At 38.3% G+C, this 20,935-nt stretch overlaps 1 protein-coding gene across 1 annotated transcript; it reads left to right on the top strand.

Annotated features, from left to right (window-relative positions):
- The first annotated feature begins 968 nt into the window (after window positions 1-968).
- ankrd28b (ankyrin repeat domain 28b) lies at window positions 969-20,821 on the top strand. Its single transcript, XM_028013020.1, has 28 exons — window positions 969-1,171; window positions 6,021-6,104; window positions 6,580-6,658; window positions 8,029-8,099; window positions 8,206-8,406; window positions 9,325-9,412; window positions 9,555-9,697; window positions 9,830-10,042; window positions 10,833-10,911; window positions 11,013-11,127; window positions 11,359-11,441; window positions 11,552-11,615; window positions 11,712-11,780; window positions 11,866-12,006; window positions 12,162-12,273; window positions 12,352-12,378; window positions 12,517-12,591; window positions 14,123-14,324; window positions 14,427-14,514; window positions 14,595-14,712; window positions 16,128-16,347; window positions 16,600-16,687; window positions 16,783-16,866; window positions 16,994-17,139; window positions 17,271-17,353; window positions 17,466-17,548; window positions 17,634-17,725; window positions 19,293-20,821. The coding sequence occupies exons 1-28, from the start codon at window positions 1,145-1,147 to the stop codon at window positions 19,574-19,576; spliced, it is 3,159 nt and encodes a 1,052-aa protein (XP_027868821.1). The 5' UTR covers window positions 969-1,144; the 3' UTR covers window positions 19,577-20,821.
- The last annotated feature ends 114 nt before the right edge of the window (window positions 20,822-20,935 follow it).

The raw sequence follows: 20,935 nt of genomic DNA, 5'->3' as shown, positions 1-20,935 counted from the left end.
AGTTTGCTGAAAATTGTGGCCGTGTGCCTGCAACAGAAACATTTAGTCACGGACGGCACCATAAAGAGATTTGTATCCAGGCTTTATTGGCACCTTTCCATTATGTACCTCCTGTTCTTTCTGTCTGCCCTGTTTCCACTGGGTACAGGAAATCACAAACTATTTACTGCTGCTATAGCTGCAACAATCCAAAAACAATGTCACATCGTGACATCTGGGATCATTGCGCAACATTATGCAGTTCTCAAATGACATCCATTGCAACACACAGATAACATATTAGTCTATTAGTTTGTTTTAGGTTAGTTCAATTTATTATCTTTTATGACAAGATTAACTCTAAAAAGTTATCAAAATGCACCCTAGACTGAAAAATAATTGTAGGTATGGATATTTTACATCAAAGTCTTGATTGTAGTTGAAGAGTATACCACTAGAGGGCGATATTTCCTCAATTGGGAAAGCGCATACATCCCACTTAGTGCTTATTTGCAGAACACTCAACTTTCCTTGCATATTCAATATGTAATGTATACATAACTTATCTCTAGTCTTGTTTAGCTTAAACTGTTTTTTTATTATTATTTAAGAGGTAAACTATTCCAGTCGTCTATACATTTTAAGAGAATATAATTTTCTAGTATTTATGTCTCATACAAGCTGAAGGATGAGTCACGCTTATGTGAGTAATAATAAATAAATACAACTTCACTGCCCAAAAAAGCATTTTATATTAAGCTAAAATTGGCTCTTATTATATAACACTACAAAACAGAATAGATTTCACTCTGTTTTAAATTATTTAAAATGTTTTCTTACAGAACACCCGTTTATAGAGTTCCTAGAAACGCAAATATAATGTTGCGTCTGTCAAACGCTAGTGTTAGCAACAACCAACCACGAAGTCTCTTACTCATACGTTGCGCTCAGTCAGCCAATTATACGCTGTCTTTTTGAGGGGGTGAAATACGGTGGCGGCAATGTTATGGAGTTTCCGCTGCCTCTCTGCTTTCATGCCATCAGCATAGGACGCTAACGCAGGAGCTAAGCTAGAGTCCAGTTAGGCCTCTGTCAGAACAACGAGGGAGACGAGACCAACATTTCTTTATGAATCTACACGAGAACAGTTAAAAAAAACAGAAACATGGTGGTTCTCAAAATTCGAGACCAGGTAAGTCAGCTTTGTGTCAAAAATGGTTCATGTTAGCTTAGCTTCTCCCAATTTCTGCATTTGCCAACGGAATGTAATTCGTGGCTAGTCTCCGAAACGGAAGCCTTTTAAATGCATTCACTTAAGCAAGCAACAAAATTGAGGAGAATTGTGTGAAAAGGAGTGAGTTGAGGTCCACCCTGACGTTTCAGATGTAAAACCTGTTGTTAGCATCAATAAGAGATTAGCTGTTACGAAGTTAAAACCAGCTAATGATAGTGTTTATACCCAGCAATTAGTCAGAGCCGACATAAAATGATGGCTACTCGTATGCAAAGTGATTAGTTAGAATACTGGGATAAAACATCAACCAAAGTGATCTTAAGTAGTCACCTAAAGTGAACATGCTGTTGATATCAGTGGTTAAATCCCTGTAATGAAGTGTGATGTCAAGGGCTCCGTTTGACTGTTGCAACTGAATGTCTGTGACATTATTTACACTTTGGTAAGATGCGCTGCACAAAATTGCGTAGTGTAATAAAAAACATAAAATAATAACTTTTCGAAGTTGTAATTCTCTTTGAATGGAACAATAACTTTATTATTGAAAGACAATGAGAGCTATGAATAGCTATGTGTCAGTTTAGTCATTTTGTGTGTATTTTATAAAAAGTTAAGTTGTATTCACATACTTTTGTTAATGTGTCTAGTGTGCATGTGTATAAATGTTTTCAGAGCCATTTACTGACTTCTACTACATGAATGTCTCTACTGCAGGTGTATCCATGTGCTTAATGCTTATAATTTTAATGAGATGTCTGGCATTTTAGTGGAACCAGATATAGGTCCCTTTCTGCTATGTTTAACACTTGACACCTACTTCTGAAAGTGAGAATAGCTCTCTCTGTTGCAGTTGAAGGATTTGTTTTTGCACACGGATGCTATTCTTGTCACATATGTACGTGCATGTGTCCTTTATTGTCTGCGTGCTTGAATGATCGTGTGGCTGGGGCTCCTGTTAGCCAGTGGAGTTGCCAGAGAGCTGTATCCATGGTGATGGTATTAAGTGGCCTGGCTTCTACGTGAGGAGAGGAGGTGCACACAGGCGAGCAGCTAGAGAGGAGCGTAGAACATTTCCCTCAACACTCGTCCGGGATTGGAGAACCATAAAAAGCTGAATGCAGATCTTTCCTTTTGTGTGAGGAGGATTTACAATTAAATACTGCAACAGGTGGAAAAGCTTGGCAGCTATTCACCATTTCTGCTAGACAGACATTGATGATGCTCATTATTAGAGAATTGAATGGCTTGCTTTTTTTTTTTTTTTTTTTAAAAAGCAGCTGGCCAAAACTTATGCAACATATCCTGCTATTGTTGTTTGACCAGATTATTTTAAAAATGAAACCAATGGCTCACCTTTCATTTTGTACTGATTAGATGTTTTCTCTTTGACAAGAGAAAGACATTCTCACTTGTAACCCCTTGTAAACTTCTGAAGTGATTCCTAAAACTGGCGCAGTCCCTTACAAAAGGGTTCATTCCTCTTGAACGTATCCACATTTTGTCATGTTACAAACTTCAAATGGACTAAATTGTTGTAGCTGTTTTAATTATACTCACCATTCAAAGGATCTACACCAATATGTAGATCTTTGGAACATTTTGTGTAAATTTAGGGCTGCCTTACCCAGGGGCAGTTCGACATGCAGGCGCAACAGAGGAATGGAAACCACAACTTTCATACTGTGAGCAAGCAATTCTTCCTGTTGAGCCACTGTCGGCCTATGTGCTTGTTTAATAGAATGTAGAGCATAGTAATGCAATGAAAGGAAAATTATACATAATCTACTAAATATTTGCAAATATCTAAAAAAAAATGTGGCTTCATAAGTACTTGACTCTGCTTTTACCCTGACTTCTCAAAATAAAATCCAGTGTCAGTAGTTACCTAAAGAACTCTCTTCATTACTAAATTGAGGCCATCTGTATGTAATTTAAAGTCACGCATTAATCTGTGAAGAAGTTTTAAACATGAAGTTATAAAGCAATTCCCTAAACCCTGGACATCTTATGGGGAGCACTGTTAAAACTGTCATCCAAAAATGGACACAGAATGCTAAGAGACCCTCGGTACATCTGGAGGGGCTGGAGAGATCCGTAAGAAGACGACTATTCGCTGTGTACTTCTCAAATCACAGATCGGTAGTTTATAGAAGATCAGCAAGATGAAAGCCACTGTTGAAAGAAAGCTATAAGAAATCCCTCTACGCAGTTTTTCAGAAGCCGTATACAAGACATCTGAATTGAACTTTCTGACCTACATGCAAAACGTTGCGACTTAACTAGCACTAACAATATCATCCCGATGGAGAACAATAGCGGTGGCAGCTGCAATGATTGTTTTCTTCAGTCAGAACAAGGGAGTTTAGCATTGTTGATTGGAAGATGGTTGGGGTCAAATACTGGGAATCCTAGAAAACCTATCAGTGACTGCAAAATACTTGAGACTGCAACAGAGGTCTGACTTCCAGCAGGAAAACACACCCTAAGCATACAGCGAGAGCTGCTGTGGAATAACTTTAGATCAACAAATCAAAGTCCAGACCTTAATCAAACTATCTGTAGCACAACTTAAAACTGATATTTATAGATGCTGTAATGTGCTTGAGGCAAAGAAGAATGGGCAAACATTTCAGTTATCTAGATGTGTAAAGCTGCTGGGGACATGCGCCATAAGACCTGCAGCTGTAGCTGCTGTTATTTATTTTTTCCATTAAACCTATGGTTTTGAAAGGGCTATGCATACAAATGCATAACACGTTTTCTTCAGATTTTTAATAAAAATAGAAAATGATGTCTTATTATGCACAATGGCCATAAATGTGGTAGTTTGTGGTTGTAATGTGAGAAAATGTGGTAAAGTTCCAGGGGTGTGAATACTTTAACGAGGGACAGTATGTTTGTATCTGTAACAAACGGCTTTGTGAACGAACCTGTATTTGTGTTTGTGAGTCACTGGCACATACTGTAAGTGGAAGTAGTACAGAAATGATCTTTGTTCAGGGTTGTCTAATTTTCTTTTTATTTGCAACTTGTAGTTAGTTGCTCAAGCTCTGCCATACATACTAGAAGACGTGTTTTCTGCATGACCTCTTCCAAACTGCTTGGCTGCACTTTACATAATTGACTGGCTGGGTTGCCTGGTGGGTTAAACGAGGGAATATGTCTAAGTGAATTAATGTAATTGTACATGCTGCATTGTTCTGAATGTATGCAAGAATGAATTGGCTAATGGATGCAGCTTTATGGGCAGAAGTAGACTGTTCAGATGCACATCTGATCAGGTTTTTTTTCTATTCTTTGATATTAAACCTTATTTAACATTTACATAGATCTGAAAGTATAATTAGTACTAGATTCAAGTCAATGTGATAACCTTGAGTACCAACTAGCCACAATTACACACTGTTGCTCTGCATACACAGAGATTGAAGATACAAAATTAAAATTAAAGATAAGAAATCAAAACATGATCATTTACAACATAAAGCAACAGTAATGCAGGCTGCTAGTAAATTATTATAGCATATTCATTAAGTTATATTATTGCCATCTATGACCATTCTTCATTTTGATTTTGATAAATGGACTTAAGAATATACATAAACGCCCACTAAATGTTTCATTAGTTCTCAAGTATTTGCTATTCACAAGTATGCTCTTTGTAGAAGTATGAATAGTTGATGTTAGCAGTTTGTTATTGAGTCCGCTAGAGCCTGCGTTCTTTTTTTGTTAGCAGACACATTGCTCTGAGTTTGCGTATTGTAGTTTTAATATTGTCGCTTTAACAGGACTGATGGGTGGCACTCGTTTAGTTTCCAACCCACAACTGTTTGAACGTTGGAATCTTCCTTTTGTCTAAGCATAGAAAATTGTGTTGGCCTTCTTTCAGGAAGCTGATAGTGAGTTAGTTGGCTTGTTTTAAAGTCCCATCTGACAATGGAGATGTGGTTATAAATTCCTGTAGACATTCTTGATGCAATTATCTTGTTTACTATATTATGTGTTTATCCCTATACAGCCAGCGTAAGTTGTGTAAAACCTATGTTTCTTTGCCTTTGTGACCTCCTGTGGAGGGGCGTACTTTACTATTTTTAAGAAGTCAAGCCAGGTTTCACTTGATGCATAAGAGTTTGACTTTACAAAGAACTTCATTTCTTCTGCTTTTCTTTTTTTTTTACTGTCAGATTTTTTGCTGCTTGTGATTCTGTTTGGATGTGTATCAGATCAGCCACATGCGTTTTTTATTTCTTTTGGTGAAGCTTATCTGGAGGCAAAGTGAAGAGGGGTAGCTATGTCTAATTTGGATCCTACAGACAGAGCATTCACTTAAAAGACTGATATTCATCTCTGTGGGACGGGATTTACTTTGTTTTGCTCACAAACAAACAGTGACAGTTTTAGGAATTGCCTTCTGCGTAACTGCAGAAAGGATTTCTGAGAACATACTACGAAGTGTAAAAGCATGATTACTTTATTTACAGCTCAGTTACAAGGTGCTCTCACTGTTCTACATTTCTGTGTAATATGAGAAGATCTAATCTGTGAGCAGATGAGCCGTGTGTGTATCGTGGTGCTTAATGACGAAGACCCTGACTTCTTCTGTAGCTTGAAGGTTTCAGCACCGTCTTTATTTTTTTTTTTCCCCCACCTTCTGTTTTCATGGCAAATAATACCTAAAAAGTTCTTACTTGCAGCTCATTTGGCTTACTTTATGTTTAGGTTGTTCTAATGGCAATTTAATATAGCGCTACATGTTAAATACATTTAAAATAAGTGCTTTAATGCATTTTTAACTGTTTTTTCACAGCCTCCTTTGCTGAAAGCCATTTTCAATGTGGACCCAGATGACGTACGCTCTCTCATATTCAAAAAAGAGGATGTGAATGTGCAGGTAATTCCAGCAGCCAACTATATCTGCATCTATTTCTTCATATTGTTTCATAATTTAAAATGCATCTTAAAAAAAAAGGGAATTAAGTATCTCCAGTGTGAAGTTGTCCTTGGAAGGCCTTATGCAGCACTTCTGTCAGTTGTTGTAAACAAACCAGCACATGGTCTGACTTTACAGTTCTCACTGCATAATCTGGCTCTGCTTAGTTTATTGCACACCTCACCATTGTTGTTCTGGTGAGGGTGTTTGAGCCCAAATCTTCCTGGTGCACTTGTTTGTGTTTGACTGGAGTGGAATAATAAAACAAGGATTATTATATATTTTTTTCCAACATGCATTTGTCTTTTATAAAACTTTTTTTTTTCTTTTAGTGCCAGAGCAGAGGCAACAGGAGTGTAACTGGAGGAAAAAAAGCAAATGAAGCAGTTTTGTTTCTGATTAACCACAGCAGTCTTTCTCTGTTTAATTATTACAGGATAACGAGAAGCGAACTCCGCTGCATGCTGCTGCCTATCTCGGAGATGCAGAAATTATAGAGCTACTGATTCTTTCAGGTAGGTTCCCTAATCAGATTGAAGGGATCCATTTGACCTCAAAGAGGTTTTTTTTTTTTTTATCTGATGTACTTTGGTTAATTTCAACAGTATGATAACGATGAACATTTTTTCATCTTATGATGTGCAAATATTTTTAAAATATAAAATTATGCTGAATAGGTTGTGGTCATATGATGTTTGCATTAAACATAATCACACGTAAGAAGATTTTTATTTTATTGTGCCAGTGGCCTTTATCCACAGTATTTTGACAAAAAATGGACAGAAAGAGATTCAGCAAAGCCCTGAACTGGTTTCAAACCCTGAATGCCTGGGTCAACGACTTTTAGCCTTCATGTGTGGAGCATCTGCTCTAATGTTACCCAGCGTGCCGCCCCAATGTAGTTAATTGCGTGGCCTGTCCATATTGGCTGTATTTTTTCAAAATTGACAAAGTACTCCGTTTTCAAATTTTTATGTTCTAAAATGTTTCCAGTTTTTTAATAGCTTTGCTTTTAAATAAGATGTAAAGATGAGCAATGTAGAGTTCCTGCACAGTTTTGAAATTACACCTCAATTGTAACAAACTATTTGTTTATTTTAAAATAAGGATGCTAAAATTATTTACAAAAACCTTCCAAATACACATAACAAAGCACTTATCAAAAATAATTTTGAGGACTAGAATAGAATTGCATTGAATAAAAATAAAATAACATCATAACTAATAGCGGTTAATGACAATTTCTTTGAGATACCTACCTACTTGAGGTTATTTCCCGGGTTTTTTTCTGGAAGGTCAGTCTTCTTCCGTTATGACTTTAGTGAAGAGCAGGATCTCTTTGCTGGCCCCCTTTCCTATAGTGTTTTGGAAAACCTGGGAGGGCTGTTTTTGCTTACCGTCAGTTCACAACCTCTTGCTTTCCTTCAAAATGTCAGGAAAAGCACCATAACTTTGTGAACAAATAGATTTATGCTGTGTGAGACTTTTGTCCTGGGACGGTGCTGCACATAGAAACTTTTCACTTTTTCATGCTTTGCACACATATCTCTGATCACTCTGGAAAGAAGCACATGTCCACCTGGAGTAAAAGCTGTACTACAAAGACAATGCTGAGGGTTTGGCTTACACAAGAAGCAGCAACATGTGAAGCTTATTTGCTTTTCATGGCCATCCTGCGCATTTGTATGCAAAGTAAATGTATTCACAACGTTCACTTGCCATTCTAATGGGGATTAGCCCTTTACCACACTGACAAATCAGAAAGTAATTTCAACACTGTGCTGTTTTTCATATGTGGAACATAAAACTCCAAACTCCAAAGTAAATGTTTTGTTCCTGCTTTTAGCTTCAAATAGGCTCACCCACTCTGTCCTCCTCCTTGCAGGTGCAAGAGTAAATGCCAAAGATAACAAGTGGCTGACTCCTCTGCACAGGGCTGTGGCCTCCTGCTGTGAGGTAGGCAAATGTTCCTCTGGTCCTTTGTCATGCATTCTTTTCCATTCTGCTAAGCTCGTATCAGAGTTTAACATAATATCAACAGTAACATAAGTCTTTCCTGCAGGAGGCGGTCCAGATTTTGCTGAAACACTCTGCAGACGTGAACGCCAGAGACAAGAACTGGCAGACGCCGCTTCACATCGCCGCAGCCAACAAGGCAGTTCGCTGTGCCGAAGCCCTCGTCCCCCTCCTCAGTAATGTGAATGTATCTGACCGAGCAGGCCGAACTGCTCTGCACCATGCGGCCTTCAGCGGTCACTTGGAGGTAATGTTAACCCCCAACGAGGATTCCAACAGAGCTGCACATGGTCTTCTTGTTTCATAGCTTGCTGTTCTCCTTTCCTAGAAATATGCAGCAGAAACTGGAGTTTACTTTAACTGGTCAGACCAGGCTTGCTGTCATGTTTGTGTGTGCTTGTCTGTTAATACAACTTCCTGGTCTCCTTCTTTAGCTCACAGGAAGCATTTCTGAGTGCCTCGTAATTGTGTAAACACAATAGACTTTGTACTGTTGAAACTTGGAACAAGAGCTGCATTTTTGACCACTTGTCATAAAATGATCAGCATGTTCTTATGATCTGCTCATTTTCTGCTGTTAGCAGCTGTGTCAGAGCTGCCATGGCTTTGACACAGAATTTCACTTTGATCTGCTTCAGACTCAGTTATGGAAATATTTGCAAATATTTAGTTCTTCTGACTTGAAGCTGCTTATGTAGTGTAATTATGTGCTGCTTGTCAGAAATCTTAAACAGCTTGTGGACACTTTCTTCTTTTTTCTTTTTTTTTGTAGAAATGAATTGCATAACAACTGTTTTTAGATAATTTTAATCTTTCTTCCACGAAGTAAATTCAAGTTTATGAAAGACACTTGGAACTTGAGTAACATTGTGACATAATCTGCTGCTTTGCTGTTGATGCATTAAAATTGACTGTTTTCATGGTTGTGTCTTTTTATAACTACTGCCGTCTTTCTTTTCCAGCATATTGGTGAGAAAGATTAGGAAAAAATCAATTATTTTGGGATTGATCTACATCAGATATTAGCTGCATGTGATGTTGACAATCAGTTAAACTCTTAACTTTCTATAAATAATCAGGCTCTTAAAGGAATAGTCCATAATTTTTGCAACTTTCTGTGATGGTAATCTGGAGGTTTTTGTTTTTTTCCTGTTGTTGCTTTTAGATGGTGAGGCTCCTACTCTCCAGAGGCGCAAACATTAATGCTTTTGACAAGAAGGATCGTCGTGCAATCCACTGGGCAGCCTATATGGGTAAAGAACTGAACATTTCAATCGTTTTTTTGTTTTCTTTTGCTTTGGAAAAGGTATTCTTGTTGCTAGAGTTTTTAAAGCTTTTTGGGAATTGATCTTGGTAGTGCGTGGGCATAATGAACCCCTTTTGTTTTGTCTTCAGGGCACATAGAGGTGGTGAAGTTACTAGCTTGTCACGGAGCTGAGGTTGCTTGCAAAGATAAGAAATCCTACACCCCCTTACATGCTGCAGCCTCTAGTGGAATGATTAGTGTTGTGAAATACCTTCTGGATTTAGGGGTGGATGTAAGTCCCACACACAAACCTCTCATCAGCACACTGTAGATGTGCTTCAGATTCTTGCTTAATGGCTCTATAGTTTTTCCTATAGCAGCAGTAGCAATCTTCATGTAAACATCTTGTTATGTTCCTGTTTAGATCAATGAACCTAATGCATACGGAAACACACCCTTGCACGTGGCCTGCTACAATGGCCAAGATGTGGTCGTGAACGAGCTTATCGACTGTGGAGCTAATGTCAACCAGTTGAATGAGAAGGGTTTCGCACCTCTTCATTTTACCGCCGCCTCTCGCCACGGGGCACTCTGCATGGAGCTGCTGGTCTGCAACGGTGCCGACGTCAATATAAAGGTAGGAGGAACTTTGCATCAGGCAGGGCTTGTTGTGCTTTTGTTCACTGTTTATCAATACTTGAATATCTTTGGTTAAAAGTGGGTGTTGCTGGTTATTCATTGGTGTTTTCTTTGTTTAAAAATGTACATATTGATAATCTGCCTCTTTTTTTGGGTTATGATTGGCTAAGAACTTACTGTAGTCAAGACTTGGGTGAAAATGTTAACTTTAAATGTCATTAGTTGCCTCCTACTCATAAGGTAACTTATTATTATAGATGTTGAAAGTCCTGTGATGGTGCCTCCACTGTTGTAGTGATTTCTTGCACAAAAAGCGCAATTGATGTGGGAATGTGACATCAATTGCATTTCTTCTGTCAAGTCTACAACTACGGTGCCGTAGTGTTTATAAAAATCTTTTTGTTTTGTAAAATATCATCTTTATTGTTGAGCCCAAGTCTGGAAAAATGTGGAAGTTCTGAAATTGATCATTTGCGGAAGCAAATCTCGATTTTTAGACAGATTGAATTACACTTTATAGGTGGTGCAGAAGTTCTGTCTTCCATTCACTATAGGATGAAATGTGACAGCTTTAACCCTTTATGACTTTGACTGTTTGGAGCTCCTGAATGTGTCCTAGGCCATTTAAAAACAACACTTGGCATTTGTAAACCAGAAATAATAGACAATAACATAACCTGTGAAACGTTCATCCACGACATGTTGGCTTGAACCAAAAACACTTGTTGTGTAGTAGTAAGGAAAAATATTCCCCTCTTTGATTTCAGTGTTTTTGTATTTCATCTTAGAGTAAAGATGGGAAGACTCCGCTCCACATGACGGCGATCCATGGGAGGTTTTCTAGATCTCAAGCAATCATTGAAATCGGTGAGCACAAACACAATCCACTTTGTAGTTCCTTGTTGCCCTTTAGAGTTTTGCAACTAACTGCTGGCTCCTGTTTTTTTTTTTTTCTCGTATTCCTGAAGGTGCTGAGATTGACTGTGAAGATAAAAACGGAAATACGCCACTACACATCGCAGCTCGATACGGACATGAGCTCCTCATTAACACACTCATCACTAACAAAGCCGACACAGCAAAGTAAGCAAACCTCTCTGCTGTTTTTCTGCAAGTGTTCCAACTTGTTAAAAGCTGCTTTTGCAAAGAATTTCAGAGCTCATAGTGCTACAGTACTTAATTGCAGATGAAGATGGGCATCTTTAACAGGTTGTCATTTCCCTAATGTAGGAGTCAATTTGCAGCTCTATGCCTAAAAGGATAAATTACTTTGACAAGGTTAAAGAAATTTATGTGACTTTTTTTGTTTTTCAGACGAGGAATTCACGGGATGTTTCCACTGCATTTGGCTGCTCTCAGTGGCTTCTCAGACTGCTGCCGAAAGCTCCTGTCTTCAGGTTATTTTATATTAATTCTGTATGACAGGCAAACTAAAAATGGATTTCATTTTGTATTTTTATAGATTAAAATAGTGGAGCATTTTTCAAAACTCTTTTACTCAACACAGGCTTTGATATTGATACTCCGGACGACTTTGGAAGGACATGTTTACATGCTGCAGCTGCTGGAGGGTGTGTATAGGAGACCTTCAAAGATATATTATGAAAATAACATAATTGTGATGTAATTGCATTTTAGTGATGTTATAAATATCTATGCTTTCCTAGAAACCTGGAATGTCTCAATCTTCTTCTTAACACTGGGGCAGACTTTAACAGAAAAGATAATTTTGGGAGGTTAGTGGCGTTTAAAGATGCATTTGGATCTAGCATAACATTTAAATAAATATCTGATGTGTGTGTGTGTTTGTTTTTATTCCAGGACTCCTCTCCATTACGCTGCTGCCAATTGTAACTACCAGTGTTTGTTTGCTCTGGTGGGCTCTGGAGCCGGCGTCAATGATCTGGACGAGCGGGGCTGCACTCCTCTCCACTACGCCGCTGCGTCCGACACAGACGGAAAGTCAGTAATCCTTTGAAATTTCTGTATTTTTAGTTGCAAATGTTTACATATGATTGCAAAAAAGAGGGATGATCTACATGACTATTAATTTGATGGTAGTGTCCAAAGATATACGCTACAATGTGGTTCTCTGGACTGTTTGGCTGCATTTCCAGGTGCCTGGAATATTTACTAAGAAATGATGCAAATCCAGGGATCCGGGATAGTCAGGGCTTCAACGCTGTGCACTATGCCTCTGCGTACGGACACCGTCTTTGTCTGGAGCTGGTGAGGGTTCTGTGCCATTTAAATTTTTTTGTTGTTTTCCTTGCAGTTTAACTTATTTCCTCGTTCATCCTTTTACAGATTGCGAGTGAAACACCCTTAGATGTGGTGAGTAGTGTTACAGCTTTTTCCACTGTCAATGTTTGTACTTTTCATTCATTAAAAATAGACCACAGTTACATATTTTAATGTGTTCTTCAAGAATTGCAAATTAATCTTATAAGTTCTAACTTGTAATGTGTGCAGCTAATGGAAACCTCAGGGACAGACATCCTGAATGATTCTGATGTCAGAGCTCCCATCAGCCCCCTGCACCTTGCTGTGAGTAGACTTTAATTCTTAGTGGAGTCGCTGCAATATTTAGATCAATAGATGACTGGTTGACTTTCACTTTGCAAATTCCTTTAAAGACCACAACACAGAGTGACCAGCAGCAAACTAATCTGTCTGGAAGCGTATCTATCTGATAAATAACTGTACTTCGTAATATTAACCTGATGTTTATTTCCATTGTGGTTCTGTTTTTGTATGCGTTTTCTGGATGGAAGTGGGTTGACCATATGGTTTTTGTTTTTAGCTTGTGATAGTGATGCAACACAGGATTGTGGGGGTCTACTGAAGCAGAGAAGCAATGTCAGTGGTGTGGGGGGGTTTTCATGGTGTTGAAAGTGTGAGGAAATGTATATACAGTACAGACCAAAGTTTGGACACTTCTTCTAATTCAATGGGTTTTCTTTATTTTCATGACTATTTATAAGGCAAGAAATCCCACTTATTAACCTGACAGGACACACCTATGAAGTGAAAACCATTTCAGGTGACGACCTCTTGAAGCTCATCAAGAAAATGCAGAGTGTGTGCAAAGCAGTAATCACAGCAAGAGGTTGCTACTTTGAAGAAACTAGAATATAAGGGGTATTTTCAGTTGTTTTACACTTTTTTGTTTAGTGCATATTTCCACATGTGTTATTCATAGTTTTCATGCCTTCAGTGTGAATCTACAATGTCAATAGTCATGAAAATAAAGGAAACTCATTGAATTAAAAGGTGTGTCCAAACCTTTGGTCTGTACTGTATAATACAAATAGTTTTGTGGGGACAAGTATCCATGACCTATTACAAGATCTTCATGTACTCATATTTTGTCTAAAGTGCCCCATACCACATTGATTCAGCAGTGGGTGATAATGACTTGTATAAACTGATGGTTTTAGTTCCTAGTGGAAAAAAAGAAACAAAAGTTAGGTTTTTCTACAACATTATTGGAGAGAATTTGATGGATACTTAGCTTAAAACTTAAAAAGCAGAGACACTCCACAGCAAACCAAGAACAATGATGAGAAAAAGCTTAAAAGCCCCTGCTTATTTTCAGCCAGCAGCGTGAAAAGGTGTTGGATTCCTCGTGATGGAGAGAAATCAAACTGTGGAAAGCCAAGGGGGTCATGAAACACATTCGTTTCTAATGCCTGTTGAGTTGAATAAACTCCTAATAAACACAAAACAGGTGTTTAAAAGATAAGACACCAGTCTGTTAAAAGATGTCTTAAGGCCTCCTTGCTCTTCTTTGTTTTTTTTCTGTTCAAACAAAATTAAAAGAAGTTTAGCATGAGTTACTTTAGTTTTCTGTTTTACAAAACCTGTAGTCTAATTCATGTATTCAGTTACACCACTTGTGTAAATCAACAACAGAAGTCCTACACTTAGCTTAATTTTTGTTCAAATGTTTGGATATTTTAGTTCAGTAATACTTTAATACCCCAAAGGAAAATTAGACTGGCAAAGAGACACTTGGTTAATAAAACTCCTATAGTTTGGACTTGATTTCAGTATCATCATGACTTTTTTTTTCCAGGCATACCATGGTCACCATCAAGCTATGGAGGTTCTGGTGCAGTCTCTGTTGGATTTGGATGTTAGAAACAGCCAGGGACGCACACCCTTAGACCTAGCTGCCTTCAAGGGCCACGTGGAATGTGTGGATGTTCTAATCAACCAGGGAGCCTCCATTTTGGTCAAAGATTTTGTCTTGAAGCGGACCCCCATACATGCTGCAGGTATGTCTCATCTGAGGAGAGAAACCTTGTGAAATTTGGCATTTCTACAGTTATACACTCACACACAATGCCACGCGTAATGCACATCTCTCTTTTATGCAGCTACTAATGGTCATTCAGAATGTTTGCGCTTGCTGATTGGAAATGCTGATCTTCAAAGTGCTGTAGACATTCAAGATGGAAATGGACAGTAAGTAAAGAATTGTCTTGCTCTATTTATATGTTTGTGTTTAAAAACAAGTGCTAACATTTTTCTCTAATGCATTCAAGGACCCCACTGATGCTGTCAGTCCTCAGTGGACACACCGACTGTGTGTACTCCCTTCTTAACAAGGGGGCCAGCGTAGAAGCCAAAGACAAGTGGAGCAGGACGGCCTTGCATAGAGGAGTAAGGAGAGCTCATAATTTTTCTACTAAATATTTACCTTAAATATCCAGAGTTTAAAATTGCTGATACAAACACATTTAGAAAGTAGCACGTGTACTTTTGCACATAGTTTTTGTCACTGATTTCATTTCCTAAAATATTTGCAATAAACAATTTAATTAAAAAAAAACAGCCTAATTTTAAATAGTTTAGGAGACAATTTTTGCATAACTGAATGAACTTTATTAATTCTTGATTTGTTGTCCAAGGGCACTTGAGATTTATGATAAATTATCTCAATTGCACTTTGATTTGTGTAAAAATTGACCTTTTATGTCTGTAATTTTTGATCACATTTTTCCAAAGTCTTTATAATTTTTGGGCAAAAGCTTCCAATTTGTACAAAAGTGAAACATGGTGCCACAAAACAAAATGTTGAAGTAAACACTGAAGTGTTAAATACATGAGGAATTATGACAATGAAGGAAAATATGTGTGAATATTTAACTTCTTATTGGTTACTTTATCCAGATTTATTTTTTATTTTTCTGTTTGTTTTTACTTTGGGTTTTAGAATTTCATTATTGTTTTGATTTTGTCATTGCCTGTAAGTTTTCCAACTATGTTTTTAAAAGCCAAACATTCTTATGCTTTTAACATCTATACTCATATTTTAATCATTGTATTTATGTATAAACCTTTTGTTAGGGCTGCGTGATTACATCACAATGTAATGTTATATCGTAACATTACATGATATGCAATGCGGACTGTCAACATGAACATGTTGACAGTCTGCCAAAACAGACAGATGGAGATCTATTCTTCATAAAAGATTCTGTCGTTCTATGCTCTTGTACAAATGCATCAGTACAATGTTCCTCCTTTTCTTTTAAGCAAGTAGCTTTTATGTAGCAGGAGTGCACTTAACCTGAGTGCTGCTGTTGTTTTCAAATAAATTATGTCTACCTTGCTGGAAATTATGCAGTTTTTTTCAAAGGCCTTAAATTGAGCATAGGGTAATACAAACATCTTTGTTGATCAGAGTTTTGTATGCAGTTTTTTAAATAAAATAATTGCTACAAAATAAATATATAATTTGACTACAAATAGTCGCAGATGCTAAGCTACATTTGGAATATCTCTGATACAAGCAGTAGAATGAAAACCAAGGCATGATAATTAGCAACAATTGATGACAAGAACATGTCAAACAAAATATTCTGATATAATTTTTGTCTCTTTAAACACTGCTTTAAGATGTGGGACCCTTCAGATATTGGAGATTTTATTATTACTGTCATAACTATTAAAACTGAACTGAAACATTACTGAAACACATCTATGTGCCATTTACTTAGTTGTGCTTAGAGATTTGCTTGCAGCAGAATATCCTTCCAAACAAATCACCAATAGAAAATGTCCTCTGTCCTCAGTCTGTGACCGGTCATGAAGAATGCGTGGAGGCTCTGCTTCAGCACAGCGCCAACGTCCTGGTGCGAGATTGTAAAGGGCGCACGCCGATCCACCTGGCAGCAGCTTGCGGACACATTGGGGTACTCGGAGGCCTTTTGCATGCTGCCCAATCAGTGGAAACACTGCCTGCCTTAACAGACAGCCAAGGCTACACCCCACTGCACTGGGCCTGCTACAATGGTACAGACAAGGAGGTTGAAAGACCTTTTAAACCAAGCAATCAATGAATATTGATATTCTCAAATGTATATACCTGATGTCGTAGCATGTGTGCACTTAAATGCAAGCATGCTGCTGATGTAGCAGACGAGAATAATGGAGCACTTAAAAAATGCTTTTTATTTTGTTTTTCCATTCAGTGTCTTTGTGCACCCAAATGTGAAATGTTTATGTTTCTAAAGTGGTTATTAATCGAAGTGGTCTTTCCCACAGGTCACGATACGTGTGTGGAGGTTTTGCTTGAACTAGAGATTTTCCACAAGGCTGAAGGCAATACTTTCAGTCCCCTCCACTGTGCTGTGTAAGAGTCTGAGCTTGCTTATGTTTCACTCAGTGTGTGAGAGAGCCCAGCGTTTAATAGATTAAACATCCAGCCTTTCTTTTCCTGCTCTCTAGAATCCGTGACAACGAAGCTGCTGCTGAGATGTTGATAGACACCTTGGGCCCCGCCATTGTCAGCGCCAAAGATGGCAAAAACAGGTACTCCTGATTATAAAGATTTCAGGCTCGAGAGTTTGTAAAAGGCTACTTCTTTTTTTTTGTAAGTGAATGTATTGTCGATATTTTAAGTTGATGATAGCGTACTTCATATTCAAAATGTCCTCAGGACCCCCCTGCATGCTGCTGCCTTCACCGATCATGTGGAGTGTCTACAGCTGCTGCTGAGCCACAACGCTCAGGTCAACTGCGTCGATGCTGCAGGAAAGACCCCGCTCATGATGGCCGCTGAGAACGGCCAGACCAACGCTGTCGGTATGATTGGCTCAGAACATTTAACTTGATATGAATCGCGATAGTCAGGCTGCCTTTAAATTACAAACTATGAAATATCAGATTAGATTGAGTTTGTTTTTTTCTTGCGTTTCATACCCGTCCGCACACAGAGCTGCTGGTAAGCAGTGCGAAAGCAGACCTCGCGCTACAGGATGCTGTAAAGAACACAGCTCTTCATTTGGCCTGCAGTAAGGTACGGATTGCCATCTGGTGGTAGTATTTACATTACAGCTCATATTTCAGGTTTTGATTATTTATTGCACATATTTAAACATTTTGTGGCATCTCTACTACACTCTCAACAGGGACATGAAACTAGTGCCTTGTTGATATTGGAGAAGATTACAGACAGAAACCTCATAAATGCTACAAACGCCGCCTTACAGACGTATGCATAATATGAGTTTATCTTTTCATACGGAGTTTTGGATACAAATGCCTTTCTAACACAGACATTTTTCTATTTTGTTTAGACCTCTGCATGTGGCTGCAAGAAATGGGCTGATTGTGGTGGTGCAGGAGCTGCTTGCAAAGGGAGCCAGCGTCCTAGCAGTCGACGAAAATGGTAATTGCATTGTAGCGTAGTACATCCTTGTTTTTAATTGTGACACGGTTATTTTTGTGAGATGTGGTCCAGTTTTTTACTTGCGTTGTAATCCTAGCTTCAGAAAAAAATGATGGCTTGCTTTAGAAACAAAGTCCCACAGGAAATTTTTTTTGTATTCTGGTGAGAGCAATGTGCTCCTGCATATTTATTAAGAAATTAGACACTGAGCCAACTCATTAACTTGGCAGTCTATAATCATAAGTAAATATTGCCCTAAATCATGCAGATGACATTTTTATAAGTAGTACTGGATCTTATTTTATTCAGTGAATGTGTTACCTTTTAACAGAGATCAGGAGACAAAGAGGGATTGTATTTCTGTTGTTTTCTGTACTTCTTACTTTTTTCCTCAAAATGATTCACCCCTGACTGATTATGTGGAAGTTGGACTGGTTTTTGCCTTCAGCGACTAATTCAGTAATTACATCAGTATGTAGAGTTTGGGGTTTATGTGGAGTGACTGTAGCCACACATGTGGTCAGAATTTAGTATATTAATTAAATCATTTGAGAATGGACAGAGTCAAATAGCACATCTTCAAACTAGCTTGATAAAATAAAATCTGAAGGCCTTGATTTAGGTCATAAAAGATAAAAACACATTTAAAAAGATTCGTGTTTGCTGAGAACTGTTGCATGTGAAAATCCCCTCGGGAGGTTTTCTTGTGGAAAATGTGCCGTTCTCTTTCAAGCAGGAGACTAAGCTGTTCCAGTGTGTCACTTTTGACTAAGGGAATATTTTGATACTTATTATTTAGATTTTGTATATTTGTGAATAGAGAAAATTATTTTTAGTTTAACTTTTACAGGTTAAAATGACAAATAAGTCACATTCAGTAGAGAAGTTGGGAGGAGAAAAGACATTCTGCTGGTAAAACCATTTGTTAACAATGCAAAGCGACTCCTGTGACCAGGAAATCGCCTCAGACGGAATCAGCTGCAGGGTGAGCAGCCATCTGCCACAAGCGGTGCTGCCAGATAACACCGACTAAATATGACATTGGATTGGTAGACTTTGTAGGGACCACAGACCAGGGGCCTCATGCATAAAAGAGTGCGCAGTCTTCACACTAAAACTTTAGAAAAGGACAAATTTAGAAAAGTGCGGCACACAAAAAAATTCAGATGTATAAAGCCGTGCTCAAGCACGTGGCCGCGCACCTCTCCTTTATGCATCAAAATTTGCGGGAAATGGAGCGCAGCTGCTAGAAAACTGCCATCCAGATGTGTCGGCGCATTCACCCTGTACCTGGTGTTGGTCTGGAAATCTTTAGCTCATCAGGTTTGTCAGACCTGATACTGAAAGTCTGACGTTTAGTTTCAGTTTATAGAAAAGTAAAAGTTTAAATATCATTTAAGGGTTAGTTTCACAGAACTGAGCCTGGTATCTTAAAGCTTTGCCTCCTTTTGTAATTTAAAAAATGAGCACCAGAATTTGTCAGGTATTTATGTCATTTATTATTTCCCAGGACATGTTTGCAATTGTTTTCTTTTTTTTTTTTGTACACATTTCATTGTTTTTTCAGGTTACACGCCTGCGTTGGCTTGTGCCCCCAACAAAGACGTTGCAGACTGCCTGGCACTCATCCTGGCCACCATGATGCCTGTGTCCCCCTGCACCATGGCACCCACCCTCCCCTTCAGTGCCGTTAACCACTACACCACCAGCCCTTCCAAGAGCGTCACCTTTGACAGCCTGCCCGCGTTGCGCGCCGAGCACAGCTCTTACTGCAGCTTCAACAACATCGGCCATCACGACGGCTTCTACAAGGACGAGGAGCTCAATGACTCCGATTCAGAGACGTACTGAAGTGAACAGGAGAGGAATCGCGCTAAATGCACAAACACATACACTGTGTCTTAATATATAAAAAAAATAAAATAAAAATCAACCACCCACCACAAGCTTGGGAGGGCTTAATAAGACGCAAGCCCCCAACAGGAGCTTTAAGAGTCCCCACCAGAGAGCAAAAGAGGGACGAGGTGCAACAGGCTGGCCCATGCTCATCCCAACCTTTTCCAGCACACGCCGTCCGTTAGCCGATGCTGGAGCTCAGTAACCACTGCTTTACCAACACTGACCTCTCCAGTGTTAAAAACTGAACTTGTTGGGCAGACGGCAGCTGTTTCAAGGCAATAACACGCTGAAAAAAGGTGCGCTTGCACACTACAGAGTTAAACCAACAGGGACCAAAAGACATGGATGAATTTTAACTCTGTTTTATCTGCGTAAATGACAAAAAAAAAGAAATTTCAGGTGGTTTATTGATTAGGAAGGATAAGAGAAGTTTTAGTTAAAATCTGCACACTATAACCATCAGAAGGACTTTTACGTTTTGTAAGTCACACAGGGGGATCATTTATTTTTCAAGATCAAAATTTTTATACACCCATTTTAATGTCTTAAACTCATTTTCCTCTAGGAATCTGATTCACTAACCTGAGTAAATTTAAGGCATTTGGTACATGCAATAGGTTAGTATTCAGTTGATCCACCTTTCCTTTGTAAACTCACCTGTTTATCACCGTTTAGAATTTAAACAATAAATTATTTGTACACTTTTTGTTTGTTCGTTTTGTGCCTTCATTAGTTACTGGAAGTATGGGTTTGTAGAGGCAGCTGTGAAAGCGTGCTTTCGGTGAGTAGGTCCACTATTCTGGCACTGAGGCATCTGTGACTCTGCTTTGCAATGAGAAACACTGTAAACCAATGACAGCATTTTGGAAAGCATTTGATTTTTCTTCTGAGTGACATTTTTTGTTTTTCTCTAATATTAGTTTTGCTTGCTTTAACTTAAAAGAAACCACTCGCTTATACCAGAATGCAGAAAACTCAAGTTTTGTTCAAAAATATTTTAACTGGAAATATGTACATTTGCTAGAATCAATAGAATGGGAAGGATTTTTATTTCTTTTCCATGCTTTTTTTCTTGAAGAGGAATGAAACTAGCATGTATATAGAAATTATGACTGTGAATTCAAAATTCCAATGAGTTCTTTCAGTACTGAGATTGCTGTATATTTTATGAGTAATAAATGAGTTATTTAATAAGGAGCACTGGTCTTGTTTTTTCAGCATTTCCTATAGTGTTTGATGTGACAACAGAAAAAGTTTTTTCAAAATATTGAAGATGCACCAATGAGGCTTTTTATTGAATGATAAAAATTT

This window comes from Xiphophorus couchianus, chromosome 3 (genome assembly GCF_001444195.1).
Source record: "Xiphophorus couchianus chromosome 3, X_couchianus-1.0, whole genome shotgun sequence".
NCBI lineage: Eukaryota > Metazoa > Chordata > Actinopteri > Cyprinodontiformes > Poeciliidae > Xiphophorus > Xiphophorus couchianus.
The sequence above is the reverse complement of the archived record's forward strand: the minus strand, read 5'-3'. Positions and strand labels throughout refer to the sequence as shown.